Source organism: Bacillus rossius, chromosome 1 (assembly GCF_032445375.1).
Source record: "Bacillus rossius redtenbacheri isolate Brsri chromosome 1, Brsri_v3, whole genome shotgun sequence".
Classification (NCBI taxonomy): Eukaryota; Metazoa; Arthropoda; class Insecta; order Phasmatodea; family Bacillidae; genus Bacillus; species Bacillus rossius.
Genome location: NC_086330.1, coordinates 9,043,101 through 9,063,630, shown reverse-complemented (window position 1 = coordinate 9,063,630; position 20,530 = coordinate 9,043,101). Strand labels below are relative to the sequence as shown.

Genomic DNA, 20,530 nt, shown 5'->3' with positions numbered 1-20,530 from the left:
TGATGGTTAAATTCTAGAGTTGCAGCTTTTCCATAAAAAAATAAAAAAAAAGTCATTAAATTACAAAAATTGTGTTTTTCCAACACTACTGTCTTTTGTTCTATTTACCCTAAAGACAGTGTTTGAAACTTCCTACTAGATTTGAGAAACTCACGTTTGTTGGCCAAGTGGTGTATTAATGTCAGTACATAACATTACAGCCATATTAAAACTATGTGTGTGTGTGTGTGTGTGTGTGCTGTGTGTGTATCAGGGGCATAGCCAGGACTTTATTTTGGGGGGGGGGGATTAAACATTTGTTTATTAACTCACCCCCTTTGTGAAGCGGGGGGGGGGGGGGGGCCGGGGGTCCTCCCCCGGAAAAATTTGGATTTTTACGTGCAAAATGGTGCTATTTTAGCAGTTTTCATAATATAACATTGAATATTGTTCTGCTGTAAAAATTATTGATTTTGAATATTAAAATAACACAAATTACAAACACAACTCAGGTAAAAAAAACCTTCCAAGCATTTCGAGGGGGGGGGGGATGGGATGGATCCCTATGATCCCCCTCCTTCCCTACGCCCCTGGTGTGTATCTGTTTTGGTACAACTTGTGTCAAGTGGGAATTAGTATTAAAAAAAGAAAAAAAATGTCATTAAGTATTGTTTTTTTTGGTATTATTTGCGTCAAATGTTTTCTAGTAGTAAAGAAAATAGTCTGTACGTAATCTAACAAGCGTTTACGTGACAGCAACTATAAAGACAAATTAGTTACGGTTGTCTGTGCAGTGGAGCGGCTGTTGTCTGAACTTAACTATAGTGGCGTAAATTTATGTTGTAATTTCATAGTGCAGCAGATACTGTTTTTAAAGAGAGATATCAATACCTCATAGAGAAATTAAAACATTTACTGAACTATCAATTGTATAGCTTTCTGCATCTGGATGCTTTGTCGTAAGCACCTAAGTAGTTATTTTAGTTATTTTGGGTTAGTATTAGAAATATAAAAATACTTTAACTATAATTCTGGTATTAAATTGTATTATAAGCATAAGGTGAATAATGAGTAATGTTTCAATAGAGTGTTTCATGTCTTGTGTATCGAACGATGAGTATGACTGTCGAAGGTTTACAAGCCTTCTACGTCAGTTTGCTAACCAAATGTTAGTTATGTGTGGTGGTTGAAACAGACTGTTTACTGCAGAGGAAACTACGCATCACAAGGTTAAACAATGACTGAATCCTTGGACTGAACATGAAACGAGTGTGTAAATGAAAACGACGAATCACGAGAAAGGGTGGGGGGAGAGTGCGCTCTGCCCCGGCAGAAGGAAGCGGACGGGAAGGAGAGTGTGTCGGGAGACTCCCGAGGAGGAGGTCCTAGGATGGGGACTGAGAGCTTTGTCAGAAGGAACAGATTTGTAGAATCTTAAGTTGCACTTGTAATTTCTATGTATCAAGAAGTGGATGTAAAAGCTTTGTAGAGTTTGATACTTGTAACGAGCCAAGAATGAAGAATAATAATAAGAGTTGTCCTGTCTGCAGTAGTAAGTTATTGCTTTTGATCGCTCCGCTGCCCCACATAGCCTCACCTATAAGGAACCAGCCGCTCGGTCACGACATTATGGTGTCAGATGTGGGGTTTTTGTGAGTGAATACTGCGTAAGGACAGCCGAATACAAATCTACGAGAGAATAAGAGAGAAGGGAAAATCGTCCGTCACTGGTATCAGAGCACCGCATCCCAGGAGCGAAGGCGAGTCAGAGTGTTTGAAGAAGATATCAACTTCCGCGAGGCAGCGACTGGACTACTGATAATCAGCGAGGAAAAGCCAACAACGTATCCAAACAACATCAACAACGAAGACGACGTAAAGCCCCACTCGTCATACTCCAAGAGTCCAAGAGGATGTTGACATAGAAGATAGGAACAGCCGACGCCGCCAGCCGAAGATAGCCCCGCAGTAGGGAAGAGGCGACAGCTGCAGACGGCAGCGCGAGGGACGACCAACCGGAGCTACGTGTGAAGAGCTGAGGGCCATGGGTACCCTCACGAAATTTATTATAATAAGGTCAGTACGGCTAATACGTTAAGCATGATACCTACAGTTTGGTATAAATAGGAGGGTTACGTTTACTCCACAATTATGGCTGACAGTAACGAGGAAAGTGAAACTGGGGAAGTTTTTATTTCCGTAACAGAGGCGTTAAAGTTGATAAATCAACCATTTGATGGTACAAAAAACAAACTCAAAGAATTTTGCGATAATGTTGACACGGCTTTTGAACTAGTGAACCCAGAACGACATAGAGTGCTGTTAAAGTTCGTAAAATCAAAAATAGTTGGGGACGCGAAAGCCAAAATTTTAGTCCGCGAAAACACTGATACTTGGGAAGAGATAAAAGAAATTTTAGAGGAGAATTATGCGGTTCGCAGAACTTTAGATTTCTACGCTTGTCGGTTATTTAATGCTCGACAGGGATCACATGAGCCTGTTGTAAACTGGGGTAGCCGAGTCGATACAATGGTAACTGAACTTAAAGAGGCGGCCTTAAAGGTATGCACCCGCCCGCAAGAAAACGGGGCAATGGCCTTAATACAACATTTGGCTAGAGCCTGCTTCGTACAAGGGTTATCTGATGAAAGAATTCAAACAGTTATTCGGAGCAAGGGCGCTCAAATTGAGACTCTAGGGTTAGCTGTAGAATCAGCACTAGAGGAGGAGTCGAATCTTTTGTCTCTTAAGGAGAGAATTAGACCCCCAATGTTAAAAGTAGGAGATACGGTAACAAGAAGGCCCAGTTGCTCGAATTGCGGAAAAGGCGGACACACACTAGAAAAATGTTTATTACGAAAACCCGATAAAAATAAAGGATGGAAAAAATATGTACACGTAGGAGAGCTATTTTGTAAAAATTGTAACACTACAGGACACACAGACGCGAATTGTCGACGTAAACAAAGAGATGAGAGAAAGACTTTTCAGCCCCACAAAGAGGAGAGAAACAGGGGAAACTCCACATGCTTTGAGTGCGGTAAACCGGGACATTATGCCCGAAACTGCTTTAACAAACACGGAAAATACAATACCAATTTTGCCAAAGGAAATGATTATCCAAATCAGTACAGGTATGACCAAAGAAATCACAAGGAATTAGGATATATTAACAAAGGAGGGCGAGAGGATAGACCTTCCTATACCGAATCGCGATTATGGAAACATGGGGAAAACGCGGGAAACTAAAAGGGGGGCATTACGAGCAGCGGTATATGCACCCTAAGGAGCCGAACACAGACAGCTGCAATAGAAAATCTAGAATAGAGTATGAACAAAGTAACGACGATGCTATCTGTACCAAGAGTAGTATAGTTTCTTTAAAGCTAGACGAAATACGTGAAGCAGTAGACTGCCTTATAGACACAGGGTCCGACATAACACTAATCAGAGAGAATGTTCTAAATATAAGAGTATCCTATCGGCCAGTGATAAAAAGGAGAAGACTAAGATTCGCGGTTTAGCCACCAATGTAATGGCTACAAAAGGGACTGTTAATTTTAACTTTTGTTTACCATCTTCCACAGTAAGATATAAATGTCACATTATAGAATCCTGTCCTCATGCATGTATTTTGGGCAAAGATTTTCTAAGTTTTACTAAATCTGTTGTTGATTTCGAATATAATATACTGATAATCAAAAAGGAGAAAATCCCCTTTTGTGAAGAAGATCATGCTGTCAAAAATATGAGAATTCATGTAATAGCTAGGTGCGAAAAAATAGTGCAATTAAATGCTAGCAACGAAGGATTAGGACTAGTAGAAAAACGAGAAATAGAAAAGGGAGTTTATCTAGGAGATGGATTGACGGAAGTGATAAATGGCAAATGTTTATGTTCTATATTAAATACTAACGAACACAAAGTATAAGTAGATATGCCCGTCGATGAATTAGAGGAAATACCCTCTACAGCGAAATTGTTGAGTATTCAAAATTCCGATAGGGAAAGGAAAGAGAAATTGGCATCGATGTTAAGGGTAGACCATCTACACGACACAGAAAAAAAGCAATTGCTAAAATTATGCAAAGAGTTTGTAGACATTTTTCACTTGCCCGGTGATACACTCACATGTACTCCGACCATTGAACATAGTATCCCTACAGGTGCTGAGACGAGGCCCATTAATGTAAAACCATATTGTATTCCGGAAATTCACAAGGAGGAAATTAAAAAACAAGAGACACAGATGTTAGAACAGGGTATTATCAAACCCAGTCTGAGCCCTTGGACGCGCCTATATTAGTGATTTCAAAAAAAACGAGACGCTTCCAATCAACAGAAATGGAGGGTCGTTGTAGATTTTAGAAAACTGAATCTTGTGTCAGTGGACTCGTTGTATCAGATGCCGAATATTACAGAAATATTAGATCAATTAGGACAAGCAAAATATTTCTCGACTCTAGATTTGGCTAGTGGTTATTTGCAGGTAAGGATGAAACAGGAAGATCAACCCAAAACCGCATTTAGTACCCCGACGGGTCACTATGAGATGTGCAGAATGATGTTTGGGTTAAAGGGAGCTCCTGCGACCTTTACGAGATTAATGAACACTGTTTTGTCAGGACTAAATGGAATTAAATGTCTTGTTTACTTAGATGATATCATAATACATGGCCAATCAGTAGAGATACATAACGACCGGTTAAGAGAGGTTTTCACTAGAATGAGAGAGCATAACCTTAAGCTACAACCTGATAAATGCGAGTTTTTACGCACGGAGGTAACGTTTTTAGGACACATGATTAGCGACGATGGCGTGAAACCAGATCCGGAGAAAGTGATCAAAGTACAGGGATACCCTAGACCAAAGAACGCTAAAGACATCAAAATCTTTTGCGGATTAGCCTCGTATTACTGAAGATTTATACCGAACTTCAGCAAATTGCAAAACCCCTCTACAACCTTGTAAAAAGTGACGTTCCCTTTATCTGGGGAGACGAACAGGAAACTGCATTTAACACCCTAAAAGAAATCCTGACCTCAGAACCAATTTTACAGTATCCGGATTTTAATAAACCGTTTATCGTGACGACAGACGCTAGCAAACTAGCTATAGGAGCCATTTTGTCCCAAGGAGATGTAGGTAAGGAAAAGCCCGTCGCCTATGCCAGCCGTACGTTGAATAAGGCGGAGGTCAATTTCTCGACGACTGAGCGCGAAATGTTAGCGATAGTGTGGGCTGTAAAATATTTCAGGTCCTATCTATTAGGTCGCCATTTCATGGTGATAACCGACCATAAACCTCTACAATATGTTTTTAACGTAAAAGACCCTAGTTCCAGGTTGTTAAGATGGCGGTTAAAATTGGAAGAATATTCATATGAGATTGAACACAGAGCCGGTAAAACTATCATGCATGCCGATGCGCTGAGTAGGCTTTGCGAAGTAAAAGAAATGGAGGAATTGATAACAGACGAATCTCACTCTGTAGAGGATAACACTGAGAAGCGAGAGGGTGAATTATCCACGGAAAAGAAACGGGAAATTATTAAGGAATTTCAAAACACACCGATAGGAGGCCATCAAGGGATCGCCCGAACATACGACCGAATAAAACAATATTATAAGTGGAACGGGATGAAAACAGACATAGAAACCTATATTAGAAGGTGCGACTCTTGCCAAAGGAATAAATTAACACGACCTTACATAAAAATGCCGCTTGAAATTACGGACACGCCTAATGTAGTATGGGAAAAATGTGCTCTCGTCATTTTGGGACCACTAGTTGAGACTGCCAATAATCATAAATATTTACTAACGTTTCAAGATCTATTATCCAAGTATACGGTAGCCATACCCCTTTTCGACCAAACAGCCGAATCGGTGGCGCGAGCTTTTGTGAACGAAATAATACTAAGATTTGGTATACCACAAGTGATAATCTCAGATCAAGGAAGCAATTTTACAAGTGATCTGTTTAAGAAGGTGTGTAAATTGTTAAAAATTGCCAAAATCAAAACAACTGCCTATCACCCTCAATCTAATGGGAGTCTAGAGAGATGGCACCGTTCCCTCACTGAATTTTTAAGACACTTCGTCGCCACCAACCAACTCGATTGGGACGAATGGATAAATTATGCCACTTTTGTCCATAACACTACGCCTCATAGGTCCACGGGATTTACATTCCATGAATTATTATTTGGTACATTACCTAATATTCCTGGCATCCTACAGAAGGACTTTATAGAAAAGAATTATAATTATGAGGATTATGTAAAAACCTTAAAAACAAAATTGCAAGAGACTTTCAAATTAGCAAAAAAACATTTAATCATCTCTAAAGAAATTAATAAAAGGAATTATGATCAACATGTGAACCAGCACATTTTTCATATTGGTGATCAAGTCCTGTATGACGAGACTGTCAGAAGAGGTAGGTCCAAGAAACTGTCCAGCCAATATGTAGGCCCCTATAATGTTGTAAAAGTAGAAGGAGTAAATATAACCATCCTTACCAAACGTAAGAAGCTTGTAAAGGTACATGCAAACAGGTTAAAGCCGTACTTTTAATTGGTATGTTACAGTCAACTCATTTTTACCCTGTTGTTGAACCCTGAACATGTGAGTGGAGTGTCATCAAGACTAGACATTCAAATCACTAAAATTGAAGAAACTTCGGGACTGTACTACGAACATAACGGCAATGGACGATTGTATAATACTGAATGGAGATTAATCTCCTATTTAAATTTAAGTCAGCCTGAAAATAATTATAATACGATAAGACGATATGTAAGTGTTGTAAATGAATTATGTAATAAGGAAATTCCGGTGTATAAGGGTAAAACTCTATGTTCTAATACTATAACAAAATTATCAAACAGGTTAGACGCCACTGCGCGCACCATAGAAATTATAGGAGGTATAACCAAAGACCATGTTAGTCCTAGAGTAAAAAGAAGTTTCTTTCCATTTAACCTAATAGGGCAATTGAGTAAAGTGATTTTTGGTACGCTAGACGAAGAAGATGCAGAATTTTATAATAATAAAATTACGAAACTTTAGAGAGAACAATTAGACTTTCTTAAGCTGAGTAAGGAACAAATTTTTATTGTAAAATCGACCTTGCAAACCATGAACCGAACTGTTAAAGACTTAAATGAGAATCAGCAAATGTTAGCTGACCAACTAGTAAAACTTACAGATGAGATAAACCGCATAAACTCGAATGTAACCGACGCTTTATCTCATCATAACCTACGAATACGAGTAAACGAGCATTTGACTCTATTAAATCAAGAAATTGAAACCCTTTCATTTCAATGTGAATCTATTTTGAATTCCATAATAAATGCATTTAAAGGGATTTTAAACCCCCATATTATAACACCACAAAAAATCGTTGAATATTTCAATGCATTTCAATCTACTCATTCTCGAGAATTTAATCTACCATTACCAGAAGGAACAATCAAAGATAGTTCCCTTCTTAACCTGATGGAGCTGGAAGTGTTTAGCAAAAGGAACATTTTATGTTATGTAATTAGACTACCAGTAACTGATCATTTAATTTTTGATATATATAGAATCATTCCATTGCCTGTAAAAATGAAAACTGCCACAAACAAATATGTTTTCATAGATCCGGAAACGGATTATATTATGATGGAACACTCAAAACAGTACTACGCAAAAATAAGCAAGTATGAATTGAGTAAGTGTAAAGTAATAACTAAAACTCTTAGAGTGTGTAGACAAACCTTTCCATTGATCAATACTTATGCACGGGAAGATTGTGCAGCCAAATTATTGTATACTACAGGTCCTATACCTAGCAATTGTGTTAAGAAAATAGTAGAGCTAAAGCAGACCCTTTGGATTCAGCTAGAGCACAATGAATGGATATATATTGCGCCAGATAAAGAAAAAATTACTATAGTTTGCGATCAAACTGGACCTTTTGACGCAACAGTGGAAGACACTGGCAAACTTAAGTTTATAAGTGCATGTAAAGGTTACGGTACCAACATCTTTATATCCTCCCAACTGGAGTTAACTACTAACACTAGCACAAAAGATGTTATTCCCAAAATAAATATTGACATAGATTGTTGTGATGAAACAAACTATAAAGTAACACTTGAGAAATTAAAAACAAAGTTACATTTGAAACCTACAATAACTCGGTTAGACGATTTGAAGATTGCCGGTCACAAAATAGAGGAAGTATAGCATATGATAAATGAAGAGGAATGGAAAATAAAACACACAAACGTGATTTCACGAGTATCTGTAATGTCCTATATCATTATCATATCATTAAGTTGTATTTTATGTATATATTGTTGTATAAAATGTGGGTGTTGTAAAACTATTGTCGGTAATTGCTACAAGAGGTGTAAGGCCGGTGATTGCTGTAATTGTAAAACCATATGTTTTAAACCAACAATTGTAAACACATACAGACCTAGGGAAAGCAATGAGCTGGTCCATTCCGTTAACGAAAGCCAGATAGAGGAAAGGATCGAATTGAGAGGAAACAGTTTACGGAGAACTCAGACTAGTCGTTGATGGCTAAGTCCCATTTCAAACTAAGAGAGGTGTAAAGAAACAATTGTATTTTCTTTAATTGTTTCTTTTTCCCCCGCAAGGGAGGTGTCGTAAGCACCTAGTTATTTTAGTTATTTTGGGTTAGAATTAGAAATATAAAAATACTATAACTATAATTCTGGTATTAAATTGTATTATAAGCATAAGGTGAATAATGAGTAATGTTTCAATAGAGTGTTTCATGTCTTGTGTATCGAACAATGAGTATGCCTGTCGAAGGTTTACAAGCCTTATACGTCAGTTTGCTAAACAAATGTTAGTTATGTGTGGTGGTTGAAACAGACTGTTTACTGCAGAGGAAACTACGCATCACAAGGTTAAACAATGACTGAATCCTTGGACTGAACATGAAACGAGTGTGTAAATGAAAACGACGAATCACGAGAAAGGGTGGGGGGAGAGTGCGCTCTGCCCCGGCAGAAGGAAGCGGACGGGAAGGAGAGTGTGTCGGGAGACTCCCGAGGAGGAGGTCCTAGGATGGGGACTGAGAGCTTTGTCAGAAGGAACAGATTTGTAGAATCTTAAGTTGCACTTGTAATTTCTATGTATCAAGAAGTGGATGTAAAAGCTTTGTAGAGTTTAATACTTGTAACGAGCCAAGAATGAAGAATAATAATAAGAGTTGTCCTGTCTGCAGTAGTAAGTTATTGCTTTTGATCGCTCCGCTGCCCCACATAGCCTCACCTATAAGGAACCAGCCGCTCGGTCACGACAGCTTGCATTTACATACGTAGTTTGGTATTGAAGCCTATTATCTTTGATGACTATGCCACATTTTCGAACAACAGATGAAACAGACTGATATAAACCATACAATTGTCAGAAAAATAATGTATTCAAATGTATTTCATGGTTTTTATACAACTTATGGACACAATTACTCATTTTAATTGATGTTTATTTTTAAACATCAAATTCGCAGTATTCGAGGTTTTTGGAAGTGAATTCTCAGTAAATACTTTAAAAAAATAAAACAATTACTGAAATTTGCCTAAATAATTGTGTTATTGCAAATGATACAAATGCATAGCCCCACTGATTGTCGATTTAGATTACAATTTTTTTTAGGTCTCACAATTCACATATTTTAATCTGCTTCCCTGTTAAGGTAGGGTACGCATTGGTTCAGTGGTGATGCCACCTGCCTTCTGCCAAGGCGAGCAGGGTTTGATGCGCTGTGGGGCCGCAACAGGTTATTTCTCAAGTGGGGATTGTGGCGAACATTGCAGTTTCCCCCACCCCCATCAATTCCATCGATGCTCCATCAGCACCTCATCCCCTTTCATCATCATCTGACGACGTTGATGTCGACGAGACTTTTCCCTCTGACCTGCTCGAGGCTGGTCTGCCCCAGCGAGTAGCCGCTGATGTGCAGCGAGGCCTTGGCCCGCTCCATGACCCCAAACATTCGCGACCACTTCAGGCCGCTGTTCGGAGGGATGTAGAACGTGAGGAGATTACCTTGCTCTTCCCTCAGTGATGCGCCTGGAAACATAGGTAATTACTTGATGTAGGCTTTTGGACATACGCCATTGCTTAGCACATGTATGTCTGCAGAAGAAAACTACAAAAAAACACAAATTAAGCAAAAATTGCTGTTGTCAAGATTTAGCGCCACACAATATTCCACAACAGGAATATGGTCAACAAACAAGGAAAAAACAAAGAAAAATGGACTAACAGAACGAAAAAAACCCCACAAATGATGACAACACAAAAATTCCGAACCCAAAAAAATTCAACACAACAGTTGAAACGAGACAAAAAACACAGCAAAACGAAAAGACGAAACAAACACAATAGTTTTCCAAAAAAACAAAAAACAAAAAGAGAAACGAAAAAAAACGTAAAAACCCCCACAAATGATGACAACACAAAAAATATTGAACCCAAAAAATTCAGCACAACAGTCAAAACGAGACAAAAACACGACCAAACGAAAAGACGAAACAAACACAACAGTTTTCAGTTTTCTTGTTTCGTCTTTTCGTTTGGTCGTGTTTTTGTCTCGTTTTGACTGTTGTGCTGAATTTTTTGGGTTCAATATTTTTTGTGCTGTCATCATTTGTGGGGGTTTTTACGTTTTTTTCGTTTCTCTTTTTTTTTTGTTTTGGAAAACTATTGTGTTTGTTTCGTCTTTTCGTTTTGCTGTGTTTTTTGTCTCGTTTCAACTGTTGTGTTGAATTTTTTTGGGTTCGGAATTTTTGTGCTGTCATCATTTGTGGGGGTTTTTTCGTTCTGTTAGTCCATTTTTCTTTGTTTTTTCCTTGTTTGTTGACCATATTCCTGTTGTGGAATATTGTGTGGCGCTAAATCTTGACAACAGCAATTTTTGCTTAATTTGTGTTTTTTGTCATTTGTGTTTTTTTGTAGTTTTCTTCTGCAGACATACATGTGCTAAGCAATGGCGTATGTCCAAAAGCCTACATCAAGTCATGCACTCCCATTCCACAAATCTTTCAAAGATAATAGGTAATGACTGTACTGTTTGACTTCCAATTGTAGTACATCATTCAAAAAACAATCTGATATTCCTGCTAAAAAAAAACCTAATTTGGACTTACAAACTGAGCTTGTATTTTTATAAGCATTATCACTGTTCAAAATTATGCATAAGGCAAATATACAAGCATATTTAATTCAACTGTCACAAATTAATAATAACAGCCAGTGGTGTAAAAAATTGTTTGAAATTATAAATAAATAAAAATATACATTTCTTACAAGAATAGTTTTATGCTTTGCAGGATAGCTTTTGTGAACCTTACATTATCAAAGTTTTGAGAGGAATTAAAACCTCAAATATAAGTTATTACAGCATGGCAGTAATTCAAATATAATTAATTTGCCATTTAGAGGCATATTATTATGAATAATCCAACAGAATAAGTACTTCAAGACACTAGAGAAAATATTTTGGTTGGAAAGCCTGCATTTACTGCTACAAAAGGGTGCTATCTTTTTAATATGTAAAACAATTTTTTTTGAAAGGATGGTATTACCATAGTTTACGTAATCAATACTTATGTTCATGCCACACACAGCTTAAGTACATGTAGACAGTTAAATATGGTAATAGGCCTCACAGAATCTATTCAGAAAGGTCCAAGATTAATTATTGTGCATTCAGATGGGGAAAAGCTTTAAAGTCAACACAGAAGTCTGAAGACCACCAAGATGATACGGATATTGTATTGAAAAAGTTAATATTGTCCATGAAATGGCAATACAGTAAAACCTTTTTGTTACTACCCCATTTATTGCGACCACCTCTCTATTACAACCCGATTTCGAGGAATCGTGAAAAAATTTCCAATAACCGACGAAAATCGCCGAAAATCCGAAGGAAATCGGACAGAAAATAAGTTTTTTGTGGTGAGCAGCGTGTTACTGCGTTTCTCTTGCCGAGTGCTGTACTGCCGTAGGCAGCGCATATCTAAAAATAGATACCACTTCCTGTCGACCGCTGTCAGCGCTTGACAACCCCCATTCCACGTCCCTTTGCGGGCAGGGTGCAGATAAAGGTTTTTGTGGCAACGTGTTTATAGTCGGCCGCTCGCTCGCCCTTGCTCGCCCACTCCCCGTACTGTGCGTTGCGGCAAATCTCGGATGCTGCTTGTACTTGTTAACAATCACGTTATCTGCTTCATTTTAACGAGAGTAAAAATATATTAAAACTGTCAGCAAATTGATAAAAGCTTATTGTGTCCGCAAAACAGGGCACAACACTGGCCCGCCAGTTGTTTTCATTCAAAACGTGGCTAAAGAACTTGCATGGATCAGGCTGAAAACATCCGGCAATATGTGTAGATTATAAGGAATCTTGTTATGAATTGAGATGTTATGTTTTTCAAGTAGATATACACAGCGACCGACTGGATGCACGCCTGCCTTGACTTGTTTTAACAGCCGCAGCGATGTTTATTTTGACAGCTCAAGCAATTATCTTTTCCCGTGGGTTGACAGAAAAAGGTCGCTTCTCCCAGCAAAAAAAAAAGCTACGCCACTTATTCCCCACGCAGGAAACACACTGGCTGCCCTCTGTCTCCCCCGCATTTATCTTTCTTCTAACATTCCACGTCTCGCCTCTCGCGCGAGCAATAACGCAGCGACCTTGCATTGGGCCGTTTTATGCTTTGTTTGGTGACAGCAGCTTAATTTTATTCGGTACCTATATTCCTTTTCATAGGACCCTTGCTATTAAAATACATTTATATTTAAGTTTGAAAGCTTGTAAATTCCTTGCCAGAGATGACTGAACTCGAACTTGGTGTAAAAAATGACATATTTTGACATACTTTTTTTTTAGGGTGTTTTGATGGCGAGGGAGGGGTCCGAAATAATTTACAACGATCTTACCCCTCCCTCATAATAGCCCAATTTTACGGGAGAAGGGAGGGTGAAATGAGCATTTTCTCACTGAAGGTTTTTCAAAGGAGAGCGAAGTTGGGGTGTTATAGGGAGAACACTACAGTAGAATCCTGCTGATGCGACCCCTCACGGTTCCCGGAAAAACGGGCTTATAAACGGAATGGTCGCAATAAAGAATTCGGACCAATTTTTACCCCCCCCCCCCCTAATAAAAAATATCCAAATACATAAAATACTCGCGCTAAATGAATTCGTGTCATGCGAGTTCTGCTATGCTAGCCGGCTGGTTATTTTCGTTCAAAACGTGGCGAAGGAACTTCTGTGGATCAGGTAGAAAACATTCGGCTATAAACGAAAGATATAAGAACAATGCTATACTGAAATGCTGTGACATGTTTTTGGAGTAGATAATCAGCGACAGACCGACAGGATGCGCTCCCGCCCTTGCCCAGCGATGATTATTTTGACAGCTCAAGCAATTATCTTTTCCACTCCCTTCACAGTGTAAAAAAAAAAAAAGAAAAGAAAAAATGTTGGAATGCAGATGTAAAAGTAACTATGCAGTAAAATAAATATATTTACGGCCCTGCTTAATTTTTCTATTCAATAAATTTCGAGGTATTAGTGATTTTTCAGCAGAAACTGTTGAGTGACTAATAAACAAATTGTATCATAATAAATTAAACAGTATTTATTAACGGCAAAGGACAGTCGTATAAGCCCATAAAAATATTTATTTTACCGAGAATGGACTATACAACCTGGCTTTTGTCGCACGCGGTGTGGGAGGGTAGGAGAATGCTGACAGTTTCTCACACAGAAGGTTTAAATAAGGGAGGGAATGTGTTGAAATGTTAGTTGATAAAGGAGGGGGGCAGGGTTGTTTTTACAATGTTTGTGGCTCTGGGAGGGATGAGCCTTGAATAATTAGCAGGGGATGGGAGAGGTAAGCGTCACGTCACGTATGACGTCAAGCCGCCGGGTGGGTAAGATAACGTGACAGCTGAGACGGCTTTTCGTGCGATAGTGGACATGCCGAGCTCGGCTAGACACTGCCGCGTGGACAGTCTAGAGGGGTGGTATATATTTTAGAACCGCCTTTTGTATGCCTGCCTGCTTACAGTACAGCTCCCGCCAAGATAAACGTGAACATATAGCGCCCAACAAAGTGTGACAAGACTTGTTTTTCAGCCGATTTTACGATTTTACTCAAATTTTCGACTTTCTCTGCTTAAATTTTCCACGGTTTCTCAAAAAACTGACGTATAAACGGAATGGACGCATCAGAGGGGGTCGCATCGGCGGGATTCTACTGTAGATGGTTTGTGTGTCTGGGAGGGATGAGCTAGCCTTGAAGAATGTTAACAAGGGGAGGGAGGGGTGAGCTTATGCGTCATGAAGCCGCTGCCACCAGCCAGCCAGGCGAGCTTCGTGTGCGCCCACTCGCGTTGCAGAACCTACCGCTGCCATTTTTTTAAAGGAAATGTCCCATTAATTTTTTGTTATTCTTAGATGAACATTATTGGAAGTATTAAAACCGACACAAAAATAAGCTGTGTGTTAAAATTAACAGATTTTAATGATCTTTCATTTCGTTTGGTTTTTTTTTAGTTTTTTTTTTCTGATCTTCACATTTGGGTCAAAATGTCCAATTTTTTGACGGTTCCCGAGAATGTATTCGTAAAATCACTGCTTCGTTAAATCCGGGGCTCGTGACATCGGGGTTCTAGTGTATTTAACTACGGCAAGCAGAAAACGTACATGTAAACTAACCAGTAAAAATAAACTGTCTTTTGACATATTTTCTTTAGAGGTGGCCTGTAGGGCGACGGACTTGTCATGAAGGTTGAAGTGGGTTTAAAGCAAAGCCGTCTAGCATTGTGAGTGACAGCATCCTGCCATTGACGGCTGGTTTCTTAGCGAGTAGCGGTTTGGGAAGGGGGAGGGGGGTTGAAATCAACTGAAACTTTCGGAAAACATCTATTACGACCCCCCTCTATTATGACCATATTCCTGGGAACCGTGAGGGGTCGTTTTAGAGAAGTTTGACTGTATGTCTTAACTCTAATAGCTTGGGTAGATATCCTGTCACTGGCGTAAGACATCACTGGGATACGGGCGGTCGTGCATTTTTTTGTTCTTCTTATAGAAACATAAATGAGAGTATTAAAGCATACACAAAATATACACTGTGCTTTAAAAAATAATTTTTTTAAAAAAACTTTCAAAGTGGTTTTTTCCAATTTTTTTATTATTAACATTTTGGTATCAAAATTTCCAATTTTTTCAACGGTTCCTGAGAATGTTTTTGTGAAATTACTGATTCGTTAAATCAGGGGTTCGTAAAATCGGGGTTATAGTGTAGATGTAAATGCCCTATTAAGGGCAATCTTGTGTAATAAGCTTTCCAGTTTTGATGTGCAAGTACTCCTTCAACGTTATTTAATATGACTAAACTTTTTTTATAAATTTAAAATTTTGCCTGATTGATACTACTTACAGTATATTTTATTTATTGATAGAAATCTTTTTATTTATTAAATTATAAACCTATTGGTTTTAATTCTAAGTGTTCAGTTTTTAAACAATGGTGTTGTTGTGTGTGGCAACAATGGCAATCGCTGACCTTCAAATGAGCTAGCGACAAACTCCTTGACGGGTCGGGTGTCGAGGCCTGAGTCGGAGGTCTTCACGGTGAGAGTGTACCCTTCAGCGAACTTGTTCTTGAGGTGCTGGGTCGGTCCGATGCAGCGGAACTGCCCGTTCACCATGATGGCTATCCTCGTGCACAGCGCCTCGCACTCCTCCATGCTGGGGCACACGGAGACACTTGCGACCAGCGGCACAACCACCTTGGTGTGAGTGCTCGCGCACAGTAGTGGCCAGTGTTGTACCAGTTTCCACAAGATTTATCTCATGTAGGTCTCAAATCACTATATTAATACAGTCAAATCTCATTAATACAAGCCTGACACAATTTATCGTACTTTTTATAATGCAGGTTGTAATAAGCAAACTTCCCGCTTTTATCGCGTAATTGTCACACTCGCATAATCGTCGCACCTATATTTTGCAGTCAAAATTTGGATTAAAAAAATTTCGCGTTAACGTCGCATGTTGTTTTTGGTCCCGCTATTAGATGCCGAGAGCTTTATGAAGGTATCTTTTCCGTATAAAACAATGTATTTTAAAGTAGAAATCTAATATTTATTCGGAAATTACCACTTACTTATTTAATTAACGAAAATACGAAATTGTCTGACGTGTAAATTTTCTTCTAAAAACGTTTTTAAACATTATTATCTTTATCTGATCTTCTATGTCGCCGTGGTGTACCATTGTAGATATTTTTTCCGTATAAAACTAAGTGTTTTAAAGTATAAATCTAATGTATATTCGGACATTACCTCTCACTTATTTAATTAACGGAAATACGAAGTTGTCAGACCTGTAAATTTTCTTTTAAAGATGTTTTTAAAAGTTATTGCCTTTTTCTGATTGTCTGCGTCGCCGCGGTGTACCACTTTGTAAACATGTAACCAGCGCTAGTTGCAGTGGCGTAGCCAGGATTTGTGTATGGGGGGTGTTAAGAAGCATGGCCCCCCCGTATTAAAGTGGGGGGTCCGGGGGTCCTTCCCCGGGAAAATTTGGATTTTAAGGTGTAAAATAGTGCTATTTTAGCAGTTTTCAGTACTTAAATTTAAATATTGTAATGGTAAAAATTTTATTAATTTTAATATGAAATTTGTTTGAGTGATGAATAAGAAATTAATTAAAGATTTGTTGCTAAGGGGGGGGGGGGGTTTGAACCCCTAAACCCCCCCCCCCTGGCTATGCCCCTGGCTAGTTGGCATAATTCGTGTTTGGTTATGTTGTTTCCCGTATAGAGCGTACGCACGTAGTCGAATATCGATATCTCGCCTCTTGCAAGCATCGCGCGCTCTCTGTCAGGTGCCGAGTTAACTACATTTGACGGCCCGCACTCTTTCGTGACAAGTTACACGTTATTTCACGTCACAGATTGAAGTGGCTTGCGTTCACATCACAGTTTTGTTTTTCTATTTAAAGTTGTGGAAAGGTTATTGTTTAATGAATTATTAATATAAATTGTTTCATGTGCTCTTGTATGCTCCACCTTTTTTTAAACAAATGTACTTTCCATGAACGGGTTTTGTTTTTATGAATAAACAATTTTTTTTTTCCGCATAATCGTCGCACCCCTACTTTTCAAACTCGATTTCAGAATAAAATGTGCGACGATTATACGAGAAAACATGGTACTGCAAAATAAGTTAGCTAAGTTACAAAATGGATACAAAATGAGTGTGCCCCTTCACCCCTGGGCATCGCCAACGACGACACGGGGACTGCTCACCTGTGGGACGTGAGCACGACGCACTTGCCGCTGTCGCGCGCCCGGCAGATCACGTCCCAGAAGTGTCGCTTGGCCACCACATCCATGCCCGTCGTGGGCTCGTCCAGGATCAGCACGGGCGGGTCTCCCAACAGGGCCACCGCCGTGCTCAGCTTCCTCTTGTTCCCGCCGCTGGGGACACACTTCGCTCTGCCCCCCGCTCTCCCTCGCGGCCCGGCTCGACACAGCACTTGTTTGGGAGATATATGACCAAACTTTACAATGTGTATGCTATACATTTAAAAGTATTAACAATCATTATCTTAAACAAATCTAACATTCAAACTTTCATAATGCAAAAAGAGAAAAATGAAGATACACATAATATTGTTACAATAAAAAGAATTTATTAAATATGTCCATTTGATGGCTGACTTTTAAAAAAATACTATTTTGAAGATTTTTTTTTAATTAATTGAAAACTGCACTGAAAAAAATCATTATTGTATGAATGACTGAGGGCTTAGTGCCAAGTCAATATTGGGGTAATTAGAAACAATGAGGGGTGATGAGAGAACAATGGAGCTTGGGCGGTACGAATTGTGGTAGAAATTTAAGTGCCCCAAAAATACACACCGACCCACTGCAACATCCTCCGTGAAATTCCACTTGCAAATAATCTGGGTGTGGTCCCACCGGGAATCAAATCCAGATCGCCTTGTTGAGATGTGAGTGGTCTGAACACACATCAGAGATGGGTTGTTACAGCAATTTTCGGTATCAGTTCCAACTAGTTACTGATACAGTAATGAACTGGTTACAAGTAGCTGATACTTCTGTATCAGCTAGAGCAGTAGCGGTCCCAGGAAGCAACAAGGTATCAGCATTCTCATTACAGGTTACATACCAGAATAAAAAGGTATCAGTTTTCTCATTTTACATTCTTCGTAGTTGTAAACAGGTATCAGTTTACTCATTCTACATTCTTTGTAGTCGAAAAAAGCTATCGGTGTTCTCTTTCCACGCCTTTCGTAATCGGAGTCTTCAATCTTTGCAAGGAGCACGCACTGCGCACTGAGCGTACTTTGATGAGAAGCCTAAGATGTACATCAAGCTCTGTACCTGCCCGAACACGCCCGAATATTCACCTTCGGCCAACCTTGGGATTTGTTTTGTTTGTGCGCAAGAAAAATGAATTCAAATATTAAAAGTGGTCGGTTAGGTTAGTTACATTAAAACACTTTAGAACACTATGGACGGTTAGTTAGGATAGTATAGCTACATTAAAATAAACAGAGAAATATAAATATATATAAATAAACCCGAGCCGAAGGTGAATATTCGGGTGTGTTCGGGCAGGGACAGAACTTGATGTACATCTTAGGCTTCCCCCTCCCCTACATTCTTTCCCTTCATCCCTTATTCGTCGTGCCGCTCCCTCCCCTTTCACAAGCTCCGCCCAAGTGACCGTCATCTGCGATCGGGTTCTGCGCACATTGGCCATGGTGGTGTTCCCGGTGAATTCTAAACTGATACTAAAGTACTTGATACTTGAATAGTGTACTCGTTTGCAGTACCTGATACAGGTGTGTATCAGTTACAAAGTAGCAGATTGATACTCTGCAGCCCACCTCTAACACACGTACACTGTAGCCTTTTCTGAAAAAGCCACTTTATATTATTTTAATAAGATAAACTGATAAATGTAGTAGACACAAACCTCAATTCAGTCTCGGTAAGGTCATGCTGTTATTAATTTAAAATTATGCATTTTTGTTATTAACATTATAAAAGCAGAACTTTTAGGTACGTACAATCAATAAAATATGACCACACTGCATACATTTCTAGGATTTTTTAGGTGTGTGAATAGTTGCTAGTATACATAAAATAAATGATGTATGACTACTTTTTTGGGAAGGTTAAACAAGAATCTAAGATATCTTTATTCTGTGCCTTGTGTTCTTGATTGACAGGGAACTTTACATAAGCAAGCCAGAGACTGTTACGCTCGCTACCACACGACTGTAACAGGAACTGACAAGTCTAAAATATCCACAGACATAACCAGGGATGTACGCTATCGTCTAGCCTCACGTTCAGGGTAACGATATGGGGTCGCAGGGTGTAAGGAAGTGAGTGTGCTTAATGTTTTATCATGGTTGCCATAAAGTGGTTAAGGGTGACACGGACAAATCTAGAATTTTTGAATCACGGCATGATATAGCCCCAAATGTGGATAAATTTGAGACATGTCCCCTTCCTGGAACGGCTTATGCAAAATATCTGGTCCACTCTCAGTGTTATGATACGAAAAATGAACCGCCTCTACTTCTCCATGCACTCCCCTCATGGTCGAAGAGAAACGCATGGTTCCGGCAAGATCCCTTTACTACACACTTCATGCTTCCGTACTACACAACAGCTAACATAAAAACAAAATAATAATGAAATGGATGAAACACCCTGCAACACAAATCAGTTTATTTGAAGTCCAGCACACCCACATGGCAGAACGATACTTCTGCATTAATGTCTAAGTCCTGTGTAGGGTTCCCATTAAATTAATAAAGAAGACGGCCTCCCGAGGTGGGGCCCGATATTTAAGACGAAGCTTTAAAAAAATGTAAAGTTGATGAGAATCAGTATTTAAGTAACATGCAACGATGATGTTCCCGGGGTGATTGCAACATCGAGTCAAGGGCGGTGAAAAGGTCCGACTGGGTTGAGCACAGGCTGCAGAGATTGCTGAATGCCAAACTCACACAAGATATAAGCTACAATTCCTGCCTCATATCTTAAAAGCATAAACTTCACATGATGCAAACCGGTTTCCACAGGAATTGCCGAGATGAGGTGCACGTCTCAGTAGTATTGTTGTTTGTTGTTGTTGTCCGGCACTAGCTATCTCAGTACGAGCAACCTCCCACAGGGACGTCACATGCGCTGGAGAAATTATGCTATGCAGCCTAGCCTGAACCCTTACTGACCCATGTGTTGAGGACGCCCTAGCTAGGCTAAACACACTCTCGTGTGGACACTCACCGGGACAGGATATCGACTGGGTGAAAAAGGTACTCACACGTATAGTAGAAGTCATTTCCAGTTTTAATGCAGTGCCTACATGTACTTAAAAGTGCAACTACACAAACACGCCGCACTCTCTGATTGAACAGTAATTTGGAAACATACGAATCCCTTGCTCTA

The 20,530-nt window shown here is 39.3% G+C and overlaps 1 protein-coding gene across 1 annotated transcript in view; it reads right to left on the bottom strand.

Annotated features, from left to right (window-relative positions):
• LOC134531922 (phospholipid-transporting ATPase ABCA3-like) overlaps positions 1–20,530 on the bottom strand; it is a 163,551-nt gene that overhangs the window by 1,391 nt on the left and 141,630 nt on the right. The window contains exons 27-29 of the mRNA XM_063367968.1: positions 17,345–17,515; positions 15,596–15,780; positions 9,929–10,083 (exon numbers count right to left, since the gene is read on the bottom strand). Of these exons, the coding sequence (XP_063224038.1) occupies positions 9,929–10,083; positions 15,596–15,780; positions 17,345–17,515 (511 nt within the window). The remainder of the gene's footprint in view (positions 1–9,928; positions 10,084–15,595; positions 15,781–17,344; positions 17,516–20,530) is intronic.